The 19,790-nt window shown below is 42.9% G+C and overlaps 1 protein-coding gene across 3 annotated transcripts in view; it reads left to right on the forward strand.

Annotated features, from left to right (window-relative positions):
- Positions 1–19,790, forward strand: part of dnah1 (dynein, axonemal, heavy chain 1) — a 379,457-nt gene that overhangs the window by 353,015 nt on the left and 6,652 nt on the right. For all 3 annotated transcript variants that reach the window (XM_072280693.1, XM_072280695.1, XM_072280696.1), the window contains 4 exons: positions 68–198; positions 1,509–1,653; positions 6,840–7,046; positions 15,979–16,210. In XM_072280693.1, coding sequence (XP_072136794.1) covers positions 68–198; positions 1,509–1,653; positions 6,840–7,046; positions 15,979–16,210 — 715 coding nt within the window. The remainder of the gene's footprint in view (positions 1–67; positions 199–1,508; positions 1,654–6,839; positions 7,047–15,978; positions 16,211–19,790) is intronic.

The following is a 19,790-nucleotide window of genomic DNA, read 5'->3' on the forward strand; positions in this document are numbered from 1 at the left end:
TGTGAAGTATTGAAATTGTCCAAGTCCTTAATTTAAGAATGCAACTAATATCCATTTTGTTTTTTAGATAGTAGAGGAAATGTGTGGAGATATCCTGGAGAAAATTCCTAGCCTGATCGACATTAAGGCAGTGATGGAGAAGTTTCCAGTACGGTATGAGGAATCCATGAACACAGTCTTGATTCAAGAAGTGATTAGGTACATGTTCGTTCTGTCATCTAGTGTTTAAAGTCAGAACTACACCATCAAATTCACCCTGAAGCTATCATTCTCCCAATCCTTCACTTTACAGGATTTGTGGACAAACGCTAAGAATTCACCATATTACACTGGCTTGCTCACATTATCAAGAAGACTGACACAGCTTGGCACCTCAGGCTGAAAATACACTGTGTGTGTGTGTGTGTGTGTGTGTGTGTGTGTGTGTGTGTGTGTGTGTGTGTGTGTGTGTGTCTGATCTCAGAATGTGCACAAACTCCTGTGCTGTGCTGAGAGAAGATTCTTTAAAATGAATCCTCAGTCCTCTTCTTTGGTATTGATGTAAAAGATCTTGAGAAACTGAACTTGCCTGAATTTCATACTGCCCTGTAGACCTTCCTAAAGGAAAAGCAACAACCCCAAGTAGATGATCAGTATTTCTGTAGACAAGGTTTATTCTGTCCCTAGTGATGTTGGTATGTTTGCCAGAAGCACCTGCATTGGGAGATTCAGACAAGAAATGTGCCAGCTTTACAGGTAGGTGTGAGCAGCATGCATGAGCAACTACCAGGAAATTCTGCAGCAATGTGCTTAACTCATGTGCTGCAGAATATCAGGCAGCTTGTGTAGAAAGAGAAACGGGTCCGGTGCTGTTCATCAGAACTGAGAAAGAGACAAAATGAATTAGTTTTATGGGGCAGAAAAGGTGAGGAAATGACAGGTAGAACCAGACCGAGTATGTTCCTCAAGTTTCTGTTGACCCACAACATAAAGTTTAGCAGTATACTGACAACACACATAAAAATTGCTGGTGAACGCAGCAGGCCAGGCAGCATCTATAGGAACGTCGACTGTACCTCTTCCTATAGATGCTGCCTGGCCTGCTGTGTTCACCAGCAATTTTTATGTGTGTTGCATGAAATTCCAGCATCTGCAGATTTCCTCGTGTTTGCAGTATACTGACACTCAGTTTGGAGTGAGTTGGTAAATTAAAGTGGGCAACCAGAACTCCTGTGTATAAATATAGCTGCCCAATGATCATCCAATCTGCATTTGGTTTCTCCAATATAAAGAAAGCTACGCTGCCAATGCTGGATGTAGTTCACTAGATTGGAAGAATTGAAAGTGAATTAGTTTGGATCCCTGAATGATGGGAAGGGAAGAAGTGCAAGGATAGATGCTGTATGTGTATTTGGTTCACTTACAACTTCAAGCAACAACCTTATTTCAACTTGTCTTGTGGATTAATAGCTAACATAATCATGCAGGAATAGATTAAATAATTTATTTTTCATTTGATTGTTTTGTAGGTACAATCGTCTATTGGAGACTATTCTGCAAAGTCTTAATGACCAGGTGAAAGCACTAAAGGGTTTAGTTGTGATGTCCTTGCAATTGGAACTGATGTCAGATAGTTTGTATAACAATACTGTCCCAGAACTCTGGAATGCCAAGGTAACACTTAAACCATTTTATTATTGGAATTAATATAATGAGTTAAGATTAATACTTAATTAGGATGGCTAGATAATGAGTGTGAAAAATAGATATGCTTTTTCTAGGGTGATGGTGTTCCCAGGGTCCTGGCCCTAATGTCAGCAAGACAAAGGAGCTGGCTGTTGACTTAAAGAAGTGGGCAGGTGAACAAATCCTGCCCTCATCAACAGAGTTACTGTGGAGATGGTTGACAGCTTCACCTTTCTTGGCATTCACATCACCTACATCTTCACCTGGTCCCTCCACATAGATGTGGTGATCAAGAAAGTACATCAGCATATTTACTTTCCTAGGCATCTGAGAAGACTTGTTATGTCCAGAGAGATTCTCTGTAACTTCTACGATGCACTGTAGAAAGTGTCCTATTGGGTTGCATCTCTGCCTGGGATAGCAGCTACTCTGATCTGGGCTGACAGAACCTGAAGGGAAAGGAAAACCAGCCCAGTCCATCACAGGCCCATCACTTCCTTCTGTCCACCCCATCTTCACAGTGGGTTGCTTCAGGAAGGCTAATATGATTATGGCTGAGACATTCCCACACCCACACTCAGGATATTAGGTCTAAACAGCATTATCTCAAGAGTAAGGAGAAGATCAGTTTTGACTGAGATGAAAAAAAAATTCTTCATTCATTGCAGTTCTCTATCCCAAAGATAGTAGATGCTCAGTTATTGAGTATGTTCAAAGCTGAGATCAGTTAAACATGCCTGTAAAGGACTCGTGCTATATAAAAATTGGGTGTAATAGAGGATCAGACATCATTCAACATCTTATTACTTCCCAGAACAGCTACAATGTGCCACTCCTGCTCCTATTTCTTATATTTAAAGCTCAAGCTTTTGAGACCAGTCCATGAAACATGTACGTTGAAACACACAGTGAAATGCGTAAACATCCAACATAACCTTGGGATATTCTGGGGCCAACCCGCAAGTGTCAACATGTATTCTGGCACCAACGTAGCATGCCTACAATGCTCAGCAGAACAACACAGAACACAACAAGCAACAAAACAACTACTGCAAAACAAGCCCCCCTCCTTCAACCACAGAACAGGCAGTCTCCAGGCTCCAGCAGACTCAGGATTCACAAGCATTGGGTCTCACTTCCCCAGTGGACTTGCAGTGAACCCGAGGCTCTGGTCATCGGATCTCGACTTCCAGACTTCCGAATGACCTTGGGATTAGATCTTTGGCATCGATCTCAGGACTCATCATTGATGCTGAATGAAGACCCCAAACACTAGGCCTCGAATGCCGGCCTCACTGATACTGTCCTTGAAATAACACTGTCTTTGGTGTCTGGAGACTGATCTATCAACACCTAAGCTCTACACAAAATACTCTGCAGATGCTGGGGTCAAAGCAACACTCACAACACGCTGGAGGAACTCAGCAGGTCGGGCAGCATCTGTGGAAACGATCAGTCAACATAACGTTACGTTGACTGATCGTTTCCACGGATGCTCCCCGACCTGCTGAGTTCCTCCAGCGTGTTGTGAACACCTAAACTCTGTAATTTGATCACTAAATCTTTACATGTTTCTCTTCTCTTCTCTATTCTTTGAAGGTTGCCTATTAATCACACTTTTGGTCACCTTTCATTGTATCTCTTCATGTACTGTAACTTACTGTCAGACTCTGAGAACTTTCCTGGTATTTTGCTACACTGAAGGCGCAAGGTAAATACATGTTAATGTACTGCAGTGAACTCCATTGCTAGAATCCTTCCTCTTCAAACATCATGCTTATGATATGAGCACGTGATATGGCCTGACACTTGGGTAATACCAAGGGAGTGCAACATACTATATCAGAAATGCTTCTTTTTCTAGGATGAGATATTTCACAGGAGTCCCACCTTTTCTTTCAGGTATAAGCATAAGCAAAAATCCCATGACACTGGAACATGACATAAGAAAGAGAAGATGTAGGCCATTTGGCCTATTGTACCTGGTATCCAATAAGGTTATGGCTGATCTTTCACCTCAGTTCCACAGCCTTAACATCTAAAATGTTATCAAATCATTGAATACACTGAACAACTAAGCCTCCACAGCACTGCTGGGTAGTGAATTTGCAGAAATGGTGACAGAATATGTGTCAAAACTTGTGAGCTGCCCCCCCCCCCACACACCCTTGGGTGTGTTGGTTGTTAATCTCATTAACATTTCACTATGGGTTTGATGTACATGTGATAAATAATCTTGAATCTTGATGTCGATCTTGATCTTGATCCCTCTGGGTGAAGAAATTTGTTTTTATCTCTGTCTAGAATGGCCAACCGTTTATTTTACACATTGACCCGTGGTTCTACACATCTCCATCACGAGAAAGATAGATCTACTCTATTCAACCCCAGAAATGATTTGTACGTGTTAATTAGATCACCTTTCATTCTTCTAAATTCAGGAGAATACAGTATAAATTTGCTGGAGGAACTCAGCAGATCGAACACAACTGTGAGGGGAAAGGAAATGCCAATGTTTGGGGTCAAAACCCTGTTGATTCCAGCATCAGCAATCTCAGGTCTCACCATTTTACTGCTCCACTGTGAAGTCTCAAGGTGGGCCAACACTGAAGAAGTTTTTCTCCCAGTCCTAATCAGTGACAATTCCTTCCTGCTGAGTTCCTTCTGCAGTCTCTTGCACCTCCAGAATACAGGAACAGTTTGTTTAATTTCTCATCAAAAAACATGTGTGCCAATCCAGGAACCAATCTCATGAACCTTACTTCTCTCCCTCTAGCAAAACCATATTTTCCCTTGGGTACAAAGAGCAGACCTGCACACGATATTCCATGCGTGATCTCACTGGCACCCTGTGTAACTGAGACAAGATAGTTCTACTTTCATACTCAAATTCACTTGCAGTAAAGAACAATGTTCTGTTTGCCTTTCCATTTACTCTCTGCATCTGCAGTTCAGCTTTCAGGAATCATATACAGGAACACCAGCTCCATTTAATCCATTTTTTAAAATACTCTAATCTTTCTAATTTTTACTACAACTTCCATATTTCTGCATCAATAAGGTGAATAGGCAGAGTCTTTTCACTGGGATAGTGAAGTCAAAATTAGAAAGCATAGGTTTAAAGTGAGATGGGCAAGATTTAAAATGGGCTTCAGGTGGAATTTTCACACTAGAGGGTGGTGGGTACATGCAATGAGCTGCCAGAGGAAGTGGTAGAGGCTGGTACAATTGTAGCATTCCAAAGGATATTAGGATAGGTATGTGAATGATAAAGCTTTGGAGGGATATGGGTCAAACTGAGGCAAATTTGATGATTTCAGTTAGGCACCCTGACCGGCATGAACAAGTTCATCTGGAAGGACTGCTTCTCTATGAGTTTATTCCCTATATTTGCCCATTCTGCCAAATCCTTGACCACTCATTTAACCTGGCCATCTTTCCAAGTGCCTCACAGTATCCACCTCACAGCCCAAATTGGCGCCAAATTATTTAATAAAGGAGGAAGGCAGCAGAAGGGAAATTATAGACTAGTTAGCTGGACCTCAGTGGTTGGGAAGGTGTTACAGTTATTTGTTAAGGATGAGGTGGTGGAGTACTTGGTGACACAGGACAAGATAGTACAAAGTCAGCATGGTTTCCTTCAGGGAAAATTCTGCCTGACGAACTTGTTGGAATTCTTTGAGGAGAGTACAAGTAGGATAGATAAAGGGGATGTAGTGGATGTTGTATATTTGGACTATCAAAAGGCCTTTGACAAGGTGCCACACATGAGGCTGCTTACCAAGTTAAGAGCCCGTGGTATTGCAGGAAAGCTACTAACATGGTTAGAGCATTGGCTGATTGGAAGGACGCAGAGAGTGGGAATAAAAGGACCCTTTTCTGGTTGGCTACCAGTGACTAGTGGTGTTCCGCAGGGATCGGTGTTGGGACTTCTTTTTATCCTGTATATAAATGATCTAGATGATGGAATAGATGACTTTGTTGCCAAGTTTGCAGATGATACAAAGATTGGTGGAGGGGCGGGTAGTATTGAGGAAACAGGCAGGATGCAGAAGGACTTAAGACAGATTAGGAGCATGGGCAAGAAAGTGGCAAATGAAATACAATGTTGGAAAATGCATGGTCATGCACTTTGGTAGTAAAAGTAAATGTGTGGACTATTTTATAAACGAGGAGAAAATCCAAAAGTCTGAGATGCAAAGGAATTTGGGAGATAACCTGCAAGTCGAGTTGGTGGCGAGGAAGGTAAATGCCATGTTAGCATTCATTTCAAGAGGTCTAGAATACAAGAGCAGGGATGTGATGTGATGCACTGGTGAGGCCTCACCTTGAGTATTGTGAACAGTTTAGGGCCCCTCGTCTTAGAACAGATGTGCTGGCATTGGAGAGGGTCCAAGGACATTCACAAGGATGATTCCAGGAATGAAAGGGTTATCACATGAGGGACGTTTGATGGCTCTGGGTCCATACTCGCTGGAATTCAGAAGGATGAGGGGGATCTCATTGAAACCTTTCGAATGTTGAAAGGCCTAGACAGAGTAGATGTGGAAAGGACGTTTCCCGTGGTGGGAGAGTCTAGGACAAGAGGGCACAGCCTCAGGATAGAGGGGCATTCTTTCAAAACAGAGATGCGGAGAAATTTCTTTAGCCAAAGGGTAGTGAATTTGTGGGATTTGTTGCCACGTACAGCTGTGGAGGCCAGGTCATTGGGCGTATTTAAGGCAGAGATTGATAGGTTCTTGATTGGACATAGCATCAAAGGTTATGGGGAGAAGGCCGGTAACTGGGGTTGAGGAGGAGAAAAAAAAAAGGATCAGCCATGATTGAATGGCGGAGCAAACTCAATGGGCCATGTCTTATGGTCTTATGTATTGCCACTAGTCAATAAAGAGCAAAGAACTTTACACCCTCACCTCAACCCATCCACTAATGCTTCAACTGCATTTATCAATAAGCCAATTATCTGTAAAAGGCTAGTTTATTATTTCACGTATGCTGTGGAAATGATATGTGCAAATTTAACTGTCACATTCTTTCCATGTTGATATATTTGAAAATTTTTTAGTTGGCTGTTGTGTGCTTTGTGATTTCTAGAAGAAATGAATAGTGCTATATAAATATAAATTCTTTCATTGCTGTAATGTGTACTGTACCCATGCGTCTGTATTTTCTAGGCATACCCTTCACTTAAACCCTTAGCTTCCTGGGTTGAAGATCTTCTTCAGAGAATTGACTTCCTGCAGCAATGGATCACCAATGGGATTCCAGCTGCCTTCTGGATCAGCGGATTTTTCTTCCCCCAGGCATTTCTAACGGGAACCCTTCAGAATTTTGCAAGACAATCGGTTACCTCTATTGACATAATATCGTTTGCTTTCACGGTAAGAGATTGGGTGAGGCATTGAAGTGAACAGTGAATTAATTATTCTTCTTCACAATGTAGTTTGAGTTCAGCTTCAGTGGAAGGTTTTTCTTGATAGCTGTGTGAATGTGTCCTCAATAGGGGGTACTCTAGAAAGATTTGACAAAAGATTTGAATTGAGAACATTGAACATATAACAATATGGCATAGTAAGGCCCTTCAGCACACAATATTATGCTATATTTTAACCTACTCCTTGATCAATCTAACCCTCCCCCCCTACACACCCCATAGCCATCCATTTTTTCTTTCATCCATGTGTCTAAGAGTCTCTTAAAAGTCGCCAATGTATCAGCCTCTACCACCACCCCCAGCAGTGCATTCCAGGCACTTACAACTCTTTCTGTAGCATCCTACCTCGGGCATTTCCTTTAACCTTTTCTTCACTTGCCTTAAAAGGATGTTCTCTGGTGTTGGCCATTGCTGCCCTGGGAAAAAGGCACTGGCTGTCCACTCTGTCAATGCCTCTTATAATCTTACACAACTCTATCAATATGCCTCTCATCCTCCTTCGCTCTAAAAAAAAAAGCCCTAGCTTTTCTTCAATCTTCCATATAAGACATGTTTTCTAATCCAAGCAGCATCTTGGTAAATCTTCTCTGCACCCTATCTAATGCTTCCACATATAATGAAGTGACCAGAACTGAACATAGCTCTAAATGTGATCAAACACTCTGAGAAGCCCTAACTCCACATTTAACCATACTGGGCAGTGTAGACAGAAATTTGCTTTGATCTGAATACCAGAACCAGCTTTAGAGTCTTTGATGGACAAAGTTATAACCATATAACATATAACAATTACAGCACGGAAACAGGCCATCTCGGCCCTTCTAGTCCATGCTCAACTCTTACCCTCACCTAGTCCCACCAACCTACACTCAGCCCATAACCCTCCATTCCTTTCCTGTCCATATACCTATCCAATTTAACTTTAAACGACAACATCGAACCTGCCTCAACCACTTCTGCTGGAAGCTCGTTCCATACAGCTACCACTCTCTGAGTAAAGAAGTTCCCCCTCATGTTACCCCTAAACTTTTGCCCTTTAACTCTCAACTCATGTCCTCTTGTTTGAATCTCCCCCATTCTCAATGGAAAAAGCCTATCCACATCAACTATCAATCCCCCTCATAATTTTAAACACCTTTATCAAGTCCCCCCTCAACCGTCTATGCTCCAAAGAATAAAGACCTCACTTGTTCAACCTTTCTCTGTAACTTAGGAGATGAAACCCAGGCAACATTTTAGTAAATCTCCTCTGTACTCTCTCAATTTTATTGACCTCTTTCCTATAGTTCAGTGACCAGAACTGTACACAATACTCCAAATTTGGCCTTACCAATGCCTTATACAATTTCAACATTACATTCCCAACTCCTATACTCAATGCTCTGATTAATAAAGGCCAGCGTACCAAAAGCTTTCTTCACCACCCTATCCACATGAGATTCCACCTTCAGGGAACTATGCACCATTATCCCTAGATCTCTCTGTTCTACAGCATTCTTCAATGCCCTACCATTTACCATGTATGTCCTATTTTGATTAGCCCTACCAAAATGTAGCACCTCACATTTTTCAGCATTAAACTCCATCTGCCATCTTTCAGCCCACTCTTCTAACTGTCCTAAATCTCTCCAAGCTTTGAAAACCTACTTCATTATCCACAACGCCACCTATCTTAGTATCATCTGCATACTTACTAATCCAATTTACCACCCCATCATCCAGATCATTAATATATATGACAAACAACATTGGACCCAGTACAGATCCCTGAGACACACCGCTACACACCGTCCTCCAATCTGACACACAGTTATCCACCACTACTCTCTGGCGTCTCCCATCTAGCCACTGCAGAATCCATTTCATAAATTCTGTGAGCTTAAAACTTTAATTGGCCTCAGCGCATGACAGTAGTGTTTTCATCTATGCCAAACAGCAATCGATGAGATTAGCTTTATTAGTCACATGTACATGGAAGCATAAAATGAAATGCATTGTTTGCATCAAAGCAAATCAGGATTGTGATGGGCACACTTCTGACACTAACACAGCATGCCCACAAACTTATTAACCCTATCCCATACGTCTTTGAACGTGGGAGGAAACCATGCGGTCAACGTACAAGCTAATTACAGACAGTAGCGGATTGCACCCTCATCTTACAGATGGCACTGTAATAGTGCTACACTAACTGCTACACTACCATCCCACCCTAAATAGACTGCTGTTTCATGGGCTATCCTGTGAGCACCTTGGTTAGACTACATGTAAAAATGATTGAGCAAAGTAGAGTCTAGACTGGATTTGGTAGGTTTAAATTGTTGATGGCATTGTTTTGTCCGTGCAGTCATAATTTGAGCACAGTTCTATTGGGCATCAGGCTAAAACTAAGACCCTACATCAACACACTAGAGTAGATCATTTACTCCAAACTCTCCTACAGTTATATCACAGCATACAGTGAGTGTGAAACAAAAACAGAAGACGCTGCAAATACTTAGCAGGTCAGGCTACATCTGTGGGAAGTTACCGTTTCAGTTCAAAGACCAATTGTCAGAACTGGGAAAGAGACAAAAGATAGTTTGAAGTGTGCATATTTTAATGCTAGGAGCATTATGGGTAAGGGTGGTGAACTTAAAGCATGGATCCGTACATGGAACAGCAATATTGTAGCCATTACTGAAACTTGGTTCAGAGTGGGACAGGAATGGTTGATTAATGTACCAGGTTTTCAAAGTTTTAGAAAATATAGATGAGGTAAAAGTGGGGAGGGTGGTGGGATACTAATCAGGAACAATATCACACGGGAGACATAATGGACGGGTCATACACTGAGTCCATTTGGGTAGAACTCAGGAACAGCAAGGATGCAATCACACTGATGGGATTGTTCTACAGAATCCTTAATAGCCACCAGGACATTGAGAAACAGATATGTAACCAGATTAAGGAAATGTGTGAAAATAGTAGGGTTGTTGTCATGAGGGATTTAAACTTCCCTAATATATCTGGGACCTAGACATTAAAATACTACAGCTCAGTACAGGCCCTTCAGCCCTCAATGTTGTGCCAACCCATATATTCCTTAAAAAAAAGTACTAAACCCACACTACCCCGTAACCCTCTATATTTCTTTCATCCATGTGCCTGTCTAAGAGGCTCTTAAATACCCTTAATGTTTTAGCCTCCACCACCATCTCTGGCAAGTCAGGCACCCACAATCCTCTGTGTAAGAAAAATTACCCCTGATGTCTCCCCTAAACTTCCCTCTCTTAACTTTGTACACACGCCCTCTGGTGTTTGCTATTCATGCCCTGGGAAACAGGTACTGGCTATCCACCCTATCTATGCCTCTCATAATCTTGTAGACCTCCATCAAGCCCCTTCTCATCCTTCTACGCTCCAAAGAGAAAAGTCCCACCTCTGCTAACCTTGCCTCATAAGACTTGTTTTCCAATCCAGGCAACATCCTGGTAAATCTCCTCTGCACCCTCCCCATAGCTTCCACATCCTTCCTATAAACGAGGTGACCAGAACTGAACACAATACTCTAAATGTGGTCTCACCAGAGATTTGTAGAGTTGCAACATGACCTCTCTACTCTTGAACTCAATCCCCCTATTAATGAAGCCTAACATCCCATAGGTCTTCTTAACTATCCTATCAACCTGTGCAGCGACCTTGAGGGATGTCTGGATTTGAACCCCAAGGTCTTTCTGTTCATCCACACTCTTAAGTAACCGACCATTAAACTCAGCCTTCTGATTTGTCCTTTCAAAATGCTTCATCTCACACTTATCCGGATTGAACCCCATCTGCCACTTTTCTGCCAAACTCTGCATCCTGTCTATATCCTCTTGTAACCTTCAACAACCTACAACTCCATCCACAATTCCTCCAATCTTTGTGTCATCCACAAACTTACTCACCCATCCTTCCACCTCTTCATCCAGGTCATTTATAAAAATCACAAAGAGTAGGGGTCCCAGGACGGATCCTTGCGGCACTCCATTAGTCACCAACCTCCAGGCAGAATACTTTCCTTCCACTACTACCCTCTGCTTTCTTCCTGTAGGCCAATTTTTTATCCGAACAGCCAAGGTTCCACTGATCCCATGCCTCATGACTTTCTGGGTGAGTCTCTCGTGGGGGACCTTGTCAAATGCCTTGCTAAAATCCATGTAGACCACATCTACCGCCCTACCCTCATCAATTTCTTTTGTTACCTCTTCAAAAAACTCAATTAGGCTCGTGAGGCACGACCTTCCCATCACAAAGCCATGTTGACTATCCTTGAGTAGACTGTACTTCTCCAAATGCTTGTAGATCCTGTCCTTATGAATCCTTTCCGATAGTTTGCAGACTACCGACATAAGACTATACTTCCCAGGATTCTCCCTATTACCTTTTTTAAACAAGGAAACTACATTTGCCATTCTCCAATCCTCCGGCACCTTCCCTGCAGCCAAAGAGGATTCAAAGATCATAGCTACTGCTCCAGCGATCTCTTCTCTCACTTCCCACAGCAACCTGGGGTATATCACATCCGGCCCTGGGGACTTACCAATCTTGATGTTTATAAGAAGATCCAACACTACTTCTTCCTTAATCTCCACATTGTCCAGCACACAGGCCTGTTCTATTTCAACCTCACCCTGATTAAGGTCCTTTTCACTTGTGAATACTGAAGCAAAATATTCATTTAGGACCTCCCCAACCTTCTCGGCCTTCAGGCACATGTTGCCTTCTTTATCCTTTAGTGGCCCCACCTTCATTCTCGTCATCCTTCTGTTCTTCACATACGCATAGAACGCCTTGGGGTTCTCCTTAATCCTACATGCCAAGGCCTTCTCATGACCCCTTCGAGCTCTCCTAAGTCCTTTCTTAAGCTCCTTCCTGGCTACTCTATATTTCTCATGAGCCCCTCCTGCTTCCTGCTTCTTATATCTAACATATGCTTCCTTCTTCCTCTTGACGAGTTGCCTCATGTGTTTCGTCAGCCACGGTTCCCTTTTCCTACCATTTTTCCCTTGTCTCAGTGGGACAAACCTATCCCGAACTCAGCACAAAAAGTCCCTAAACTTTCTCCACATTACTTCTGTGCTTTCACCCTTGAACATCTGTTTCCAATTTACTCTCGCTAGTTCCTGCCTCATCCCTTCATAGTTAGCCCTTCCCCAGTTAAGCACTTTCCCATTTTGTCTGTTTTTATCCTTTTCCATAGCTATGCTGAAACTAAGGGAGTTGTGGTCACTCTCACCAAAATGCTCCCCCACTAAGAGGTCTGCCACCTGACCAGGTTCATTACCCAGAACTAGATCCAGTATGGCCTCTCCTCTCATCGGCCAGTCCACATACTGTGTCAGGAATCCTTCTTGAACACTCCTGACAAATTCAGCCCCATCTATCCCCCTTGCAGTCAGGAGGTGCCAGTCAATATGAGGGAAGTTGAAATCACCCATAATTACAACCCTGTATTTTCTGCACCATTCTAAAATCTGCCTGCTTATCTGCTCCTCGGTGTCCCGAGGGCTATTTGAGGGCCGATAGACTACTCCCAGCACAGTGATTGATCCCTTCCTGTTTCTGACTTCCACCCACACCGACTCAGTGGACGCTCCCTCTGCAGTGTCCTCCCTTTCTATAGCCGTGATACCATCCCCGACCAGTAATGCTACTCCCTCCCCCCTTTTCTACCTCCCATCCTATTCCTTTTAAAACACCTAAACCTCCTTAGAGTAAGGGGTTTAGATTGGGCAGAATTTGTTAACTGTATCCAGGAAGGTTTCTTAAATCAATATGTGGACAGTCCAACGAAAGGAGGAGCTGTACTGGAGCTGACCTTTCAGTGGGTGAACAGTTAGGGATCAGTGAGCACAACTCCTTGTCTTTCAAGATAGCTATAGGTAAGGATAGGTATGGTCCTTGTGGGGGAGTTTTAACTTTGAGTAGGGCAAATTATGAGGGCATTAGGCAGTAACCAAGAAGCAAGTCCACAGCAAACGTGTGGAGGGTTGCACAGAGTGCAGGAAAGGTATGTTCCTGTTAGAAAGAAGAATGGGGATGTAAAGATAAGAAAACTTTGGATGTCCAGAGAGGTGATGAATTTAGCCAAAAAGAAAAAGTGTGCAAAGCTTTGGAAGTCAGGATTAAATGAAGCACATGACAAGTATAAAGAAGCCAGAAAAGAACTAAAAAGAAAGTAATTAGGAAAGCCAGGAGGGGCCATGAAAAGTCCTTGGCAAGTAGATTAAGGTGAATCCCAAGGTATTCTACCTCATCAAGAGCAAGAGGGTAACTAAGGAGAGGGTGGGACCATTCAAGGATAAAGGGGGGAGCATTTGCTTGGATGCAGAGAATGTGAGAGAGGTACCTAATGAGTACTTTGCTTCGGTACTTACCAAGGAAAAGGATATAGAGGACCAGAAGATCAGAGCTGAGTGCGTAAATACAATAGGACATTTAGAGGTCACGGAGGAGAAAGTGTTGGGCCTCCTATTGAGTATTAAGGTGGATAGGTCCCCAGGGCCTGGTGGGATTTACCCCAGATTATTGAAGGAGGCGAGAGACGAGGCTCCTGGGCCCTTGACCAGTAGCTTCATGTCCTCTCTAGCCACTGGTGAGGTCCCAGAGGACTGGCAAGTAGCTAATGTTGTACCTCTATTTAAGAAGGAAACAAGAGAAAATCCTGGAAACTAGACTGGTGAATCTCACATCAGTTATAGAGAAATTGCTGGAGAAAATTCTTAAGGATAGGATATATGAGCATGGCCTAATTAGAGAGAGCCAGCATGGCTTTGTGCATAGCAGGTCATGCCTTACCAACTTGATTAAGTGTTTTGACAAGGTGGTGAGAGAGATTGATGAGGGTAGGGCATTGGGTGTTGTCTATATGGATTTTAGCAAGGCATTTGACAAAGTCCCTCATGGGAGGCTTATCCAGAAGCATAGGGTCTGTGGTGAATTGGCTGTTTGGATCCAGAAATGGCTTGCACATAGAAGATAGAGAGTAATGGTCAACGGGACTTATTTGAGCTGGAGGTCTATAATTGGTGTTCCACAGGAATCTGTGCTGGGACCTGTTTGTGATGTATATAAATGACCTAGATGAAAATATAGATGGGTCTGTTAGTAAGTTTGCGGATGATACTAAGATTAGTGAAGTTGTGGATAATGTAGAAAACTGGCAAAGAATACAGCACAATATAGATGAGATGCGGATATGGGCAGTGAAATGGCAGATGGAGATTAACCCAGATAAATGTGAGGTGTTGCACTTTGGCAAGGAGACGGCACACTATTAAGGGCAAGATCCTTAACAGTGTTCCTGAGCAGAGAGATCTTATGATCCAAGTTCATAGCTCCTTTAAAGTGGCTACACAGGTTGATAAGGTAGTTAAGGCTTATGGAATACTTGTTTTTATTAGTTGAGGCATTGAGCTCCAAAGTCAAGAGGTTATATTGCAACTTCATAAAACATCCACATCTGAGTATTGCATACAGTTCTGGTCATCCCAGAACGTGAAGAGAGAGAGGAGAGAGAAATGTTTCTGACAGGGTAAAACCAAAGAGACCATGGGGATAAACTGCCAACAAGATAATCTGGTCAATGACCATTAGAGAACAGGAGCAGTTAGCAAGTGAGACACAAAGGAGTTGTAAAATTCAGAGCAGGAAGCCATGTCCAGCTGGTTGGATTACAATTTCTGGAGTCAAAAGAAGCTGGTCTTTTTTGTGCTTCTTTTGCCTTTCTCCTCGTTCTGACGAAGGATCTTCAACCTGAAATGTTAATTGTCTTTTTTCATAGATACTGCTTGCCCTGATGAGTATTTCCAGCAATTTCTGTTTTTATGTCAGATTTACAACATCTGCATTTTTTTCGTTTCATACCATAAGTGTGCGTGGGTTCCTGGGTTTGGAGAAAAGCATATTGAGACAGTAACCACGGGACTTTCACAGAATCTGACATAGCAGCCTGTCCTACTCTGACCCTCAAAATAAATAAAATATTTTCTCCTGGTTGTTAATTTCTGATAACCCTGTATCGAAGAACAGTTCTTGTGCACAGATTGTGGTAATAATCATTATTCCACCAGAAACAGGTGCCAGGATTCATGTTACATCCTCAGCCATGCATGTTTGCAATTGCATCCTAATATACTTAATAGCATATTAAACATGCTTGTTTATGCAGACCATATGTTCGATAACACAATGTGTACTTGTATTGGGTGATAATCTGAGAGTTGTGTATAACTTTCATCAATCTCAACAAACTGCAAAGTTCAGTAAATGTGGGTTGAATGAAGTAACATTGAACTATATTTAGCATATAAATCATGTGTTAAATTAGGCTGTAGAATTGTTATTTTCCTTGTAGTTAACTTTTCTATGCTTGCTTGTTTTTTTTATAATCACCTATATAAATGTAATTGTTCAGTGAATTTTCTTGTAATTATGGTGACCAGGATGCTGCCTGTTTTAGGGGGCATGGTAGTGTAGCAGTTTCTTCTGTACTTCTCTGGAAACTTCTTAGTTTTCAGTAGCACATGTGATGCTACTTGAATCTGGCTGTTTTATAAGTTAATTGTTAATACTGGAATTTTTGCTGACTCTAGTCAGAGTATGAGATAACTGTTTTTCTTTTCCTTTTCCTTTGTCTTTCTTTGTTCTCTCTCCCTCTCTCTCTCTTCATTTTCCATTCTTGTAAGATTTAATAAAATGGCTGTAAGCAACAAGTTTTATGCCTTATTCTTGACTTCTGAAGAGCCTTTAGCCTGCAAAAGCATGTTGTATATATTCTGTATGAAAACAATGTACCTCTTGTTTATTTCTAATCTTGAAGATGTATTCATCTAACTTATACCATTCAATCACAGATAATTGAAAATGAACCACACCAGTCGATGCGTCCCAGAATTGGATGCTACATCTATGGTCTTTTCTTGGAGGGGGCTCGCTGGGATGGTACCTTAGCTCAGCTGAGTGAATCCCGACCCAAGGATCTTTACACAAATATGGCCACGATCTGGTTAATCCCAACTGCAAATCGAAAACCCCCACAGGAAGGAATTTATAACTGTCCAATATACAAGACCCTGAGGCGTGCGGGTAAGAAAAATCTGAAATTAGTGTAGAATGAATAGTGAGGTAATAGTGGAATTAGTGGAGTTTAACAGGATGTTGCTTTATTTTCAAGTTCAACATTTAACGCCCATCCCTAACTGTCTTTGAGAAGGTGGTGATAAGAAGCTGCCTTGAAGGGTTGCTATGACTTGTGGTGACAGTACTCATACAGTGCTGTCGGGGACAAAGCTCTAGTACTTCAAATACTGGAAATATCAAATAAAAATAGAAAGTATTGAAGATGCTCTGCAGGCCAAGTGGCATCTGTGGAGAGAGAAACAAACTTAATATTTTTAGGTCAATACCTTTCTTCAGAACTCGTAAAAGTTCTCACCAAAGATGCTGCTTGACCTGTTAAATATCTCCAGCATTTCCTGCATTTACTTTATGCTTGAGGGTACCTTTGAATGAGACTTGGTGAGCTGCATTTTAGTTTGTTACACAAAGCAGCTACAGTCTGCTGGAGGAAATGGGACAGTGATCAGGTCGTATTTTTCATAGATACTAAAACTTCCGTTATAGTTGGAGCTGGTAAACTAGATAATACACCAACAGGATGATTTGTACCTTAAAAATTGTGCAAAAGTGTTGAGGAGGCATGAGACAAATTATTAACTGAAAATTCTTAACTATTCCTGTATAGATAAAGCATGGCTGATTGGCGGGAGGCAAAGAGTGGGAATAAAGGGAGCCTTCCTGATTGGCTACTGGTGACTAGTAGTGTTCCACGGGGGTGCGTTGGGACCATTTCTTCTTATGTTATATGTCAATGATTTGGATGATAGGATAGATGGCGTTGTTGCAAAGTTTGCAGACGAAATGAATAGAGGCGGAGGGGCAGGTAGTTTTGAGGAAGTAGAGGGGCTACAGACAGACTTAAACAGATTAGGAGAATGGGCAAAGAAATGGCAGTCGGAATACAGTCTGGAAGTATATGGTCACTCACTTTGATAGTAGAAATGAAAGGGTTGACTATTTTCTAAATGGAGAGAAAATACAAAAAACTGAGGCACAAAGGGACTTGGGACTGCTTGTGCAGGAATCCCTAAAGGTTAATTTGTAGGTTGAGTCTGTGGTGAGGAAGGCAAATGCAATGTTAGCATTCATTTCAAGAAGACTAAAATATAAAAGCAAGGATGTAATGTTGAGACTTTATAAAGCACTAGTGAGGCCTCACTAGGAGTATTGTGAGCATTTTTGGGCCCCTTATCTTAGAAAGGATGTGCTGAAACTGGAGAGGGTTCAAAGGAGGTTCACAAAATGATTCCAGGATTGAATGTTTGTCATATGAACAGTATTTATGACTCTGAGCCTGTATTCACTAGAATTCAGAAGAATAAAGAGTTACCTACTTGAAACCCGTCAAATGTTGAAAGGTCTTGATAGAGTGAATGTGGAGATAATGTTTCCTATGGTGAGAAAGTCTTAGACCGGAGGATACAGCCTCGGAATAGAGGGGCATCCTTTTAGAATGGGGATGAGGAGGAATTTCTTTAGCCAAAGAGAGGTGAATATATGGAATTCTTTGCCACAGGCAGCTGTGGAGGCCAAGTCTTTATGTATATTTAAGGCAGAGGTTGACAAGTTTCTTGATTGGTCAGGGCATGAAGGGATATGGGGAGAAGACAGGAGACTGGAGTTGAGAGAAAAATTGGATCAGCCATGATGAAATAACAGAACAGGCTTGGTGGGCCTAATGGCCGAATTCTGCTAAACTTATCATCTTTTGGATCTTGCTGTGCACAGACCTAGTCTGCATTATCTGAGGTTGCAAATGGAATTGAACATTGCAAGATCAATGGCAAACACCCAGATGCTTCCACTGTGGAGAGAGGTCGAGAGAGAGAGAGAGAAAGGGGGGGAGAGTGAGAGATGTGTGGGGAGAGAGAGAGAGGGAGATGTGTGGGGAGAGAGAGAGAGAGGGAGATGTGTGGGGAGAGAGAGAGAGGGAGATGTGTGGGGAGAGAGAGAGAGGGAGATGTGTGGGGAGAGAGAGAGAGAGAGGGAGATGTGTGGGGAGAGAGAGAGAGAGAGAGATGTGTGGGGAGAGAGAGATGTGTGGGGAGAGAAAGAGTGAGAGATGTGTGGGGAGAGAAAGAGTGAGAGATGTGTGGAGAGAGAGAGAGTGGGATGTGTGGAGAGAGAGAGTGGGATGTGTGGAGAGAGAGAGTGGGGGATGTGTGGAGAGAGAGAGTGGGGGATGTGTGGAGAGAGAGAGTGGGAGATGTGTGGAGAGAGAGTGGGAGATGTGTGGAGAGAGAGAGTGGGAGAGGTGTGGAGAGAGAGAGTGGGAGAGGTGTGGAGAGAGAGAGAGTGGGAGATGTGTGGAGAGAGAGTGGGAGATGTGTGGAGAGAGAGAGAGTGGGAGATGTGTGGAGAGAGAGAGAGTGGGAGATGTGTGGAGAGAGAGAGAGTGGGAGATGTGTGGAGAGGGAGAAAGAGTGAGGTGTGTGGAGAGAGAGTGGGAGATGTGTGGAGAGAGAGAGAGTGGGAGATGTGTGGAGAGAGAGAAAGACTGAGAGATGTGTGGAGAGAGAGAGAGTGGGAGATGTGTGTGGGGGGAGAGAGAGAGTGGAGATGCATGGAGAGAGAGTGAGTGAGAGATGTGTGGAGAGAGAGAGAGTGAGAGATGTGTGGAGAGAGAGAGTGAGAGGTGTGTGGAGAGAGAGAGTTGGAGATGTGTGCAGAGAGAGTGGGAGATGTGTGGAGAGAGAGAAAGACAGAGATGTGTGGAGAGAGGGAGTGGGAGATGTGTGGAGAGAGAGTGGGAGATGTGTGGAGAGAGAGTGGGAGATGTGTGGAGAGAGAGTGGGAGATGTGTGAAGAGAGAGAGAGTGGGAGATGTGTGAAGAGAGAGAGAGTGGGAGATGTGTGGAGAGAGAGAAAGAGTGAGAGATGTGTGGAGAGAGAGAGAGAGTGGGAGATGTGTGGAGAGAGAGTGGGAGATGTGTGGAGAGAGAGAAAGAGTGAGAGATGTGTGGAGAGAGAGAAAGAGTGAGAGATGTGTGGAGAGAGAGAGTGGGAGATGTGTGGACAGAGAGTGGGAGATGTGTGGAGAGAGAGAGTGTGGGAGATGTGTGGAGAGAGAGAGAGATGTGTGGAGAGAGAGAGAGTGGGAGATGTGTGGAGAGAGAGAAAGAGTGAGAGATGTGTGGAGAGAGAGAGTGTGGGAGATGTGTGGAGAGAGAGAGAGTGGGAGATGTGTGTGGGGGGGGAGAGAGTGGAGATGCATGGAGAGAGAGAGAGTGAGAGATGTGTGGAGAGAGAGAGTGAGAGGTGTGTGGAGAGAGAGAGTGAGAGATGTGTGTGGGGGGGGGGAGAGAGAGAGAGAAAGAAAATAAAGTCTTAACCTGTTCAACCTTTCCTGTAAACTCAGATCCTCAAGTCCTGGCAGCATCTCAACAACTTAAATTTTGAGTGCGCAGGCACAACGCCGCCTATTAATGCACCCTATTGATATTTAGGTAGTAGGTTAATCTCAAGATAAAGTGATGCAGGAGCCTCAACCTTTGATCTATCTAAATGGTTCAAGGTATTCACTGCTTGTACAAAAGTGAACAAATAC

The sequence above is a fragment of the Mobula birostris genome, chromosome 16 (genome assembly GCF_030028105.1).
Source record: "Mobula birostris isolate sMobBir1 chromosome 16, sMobBir1.hap1, whole genome shotgun sequence".
NCBI classification, from domain to species: Eukaryota; Metazoa; Chordata; class Chondrichthyes; order Myliobatiformes; family Myliobatidae; genus Mobula; species Mobula birostris.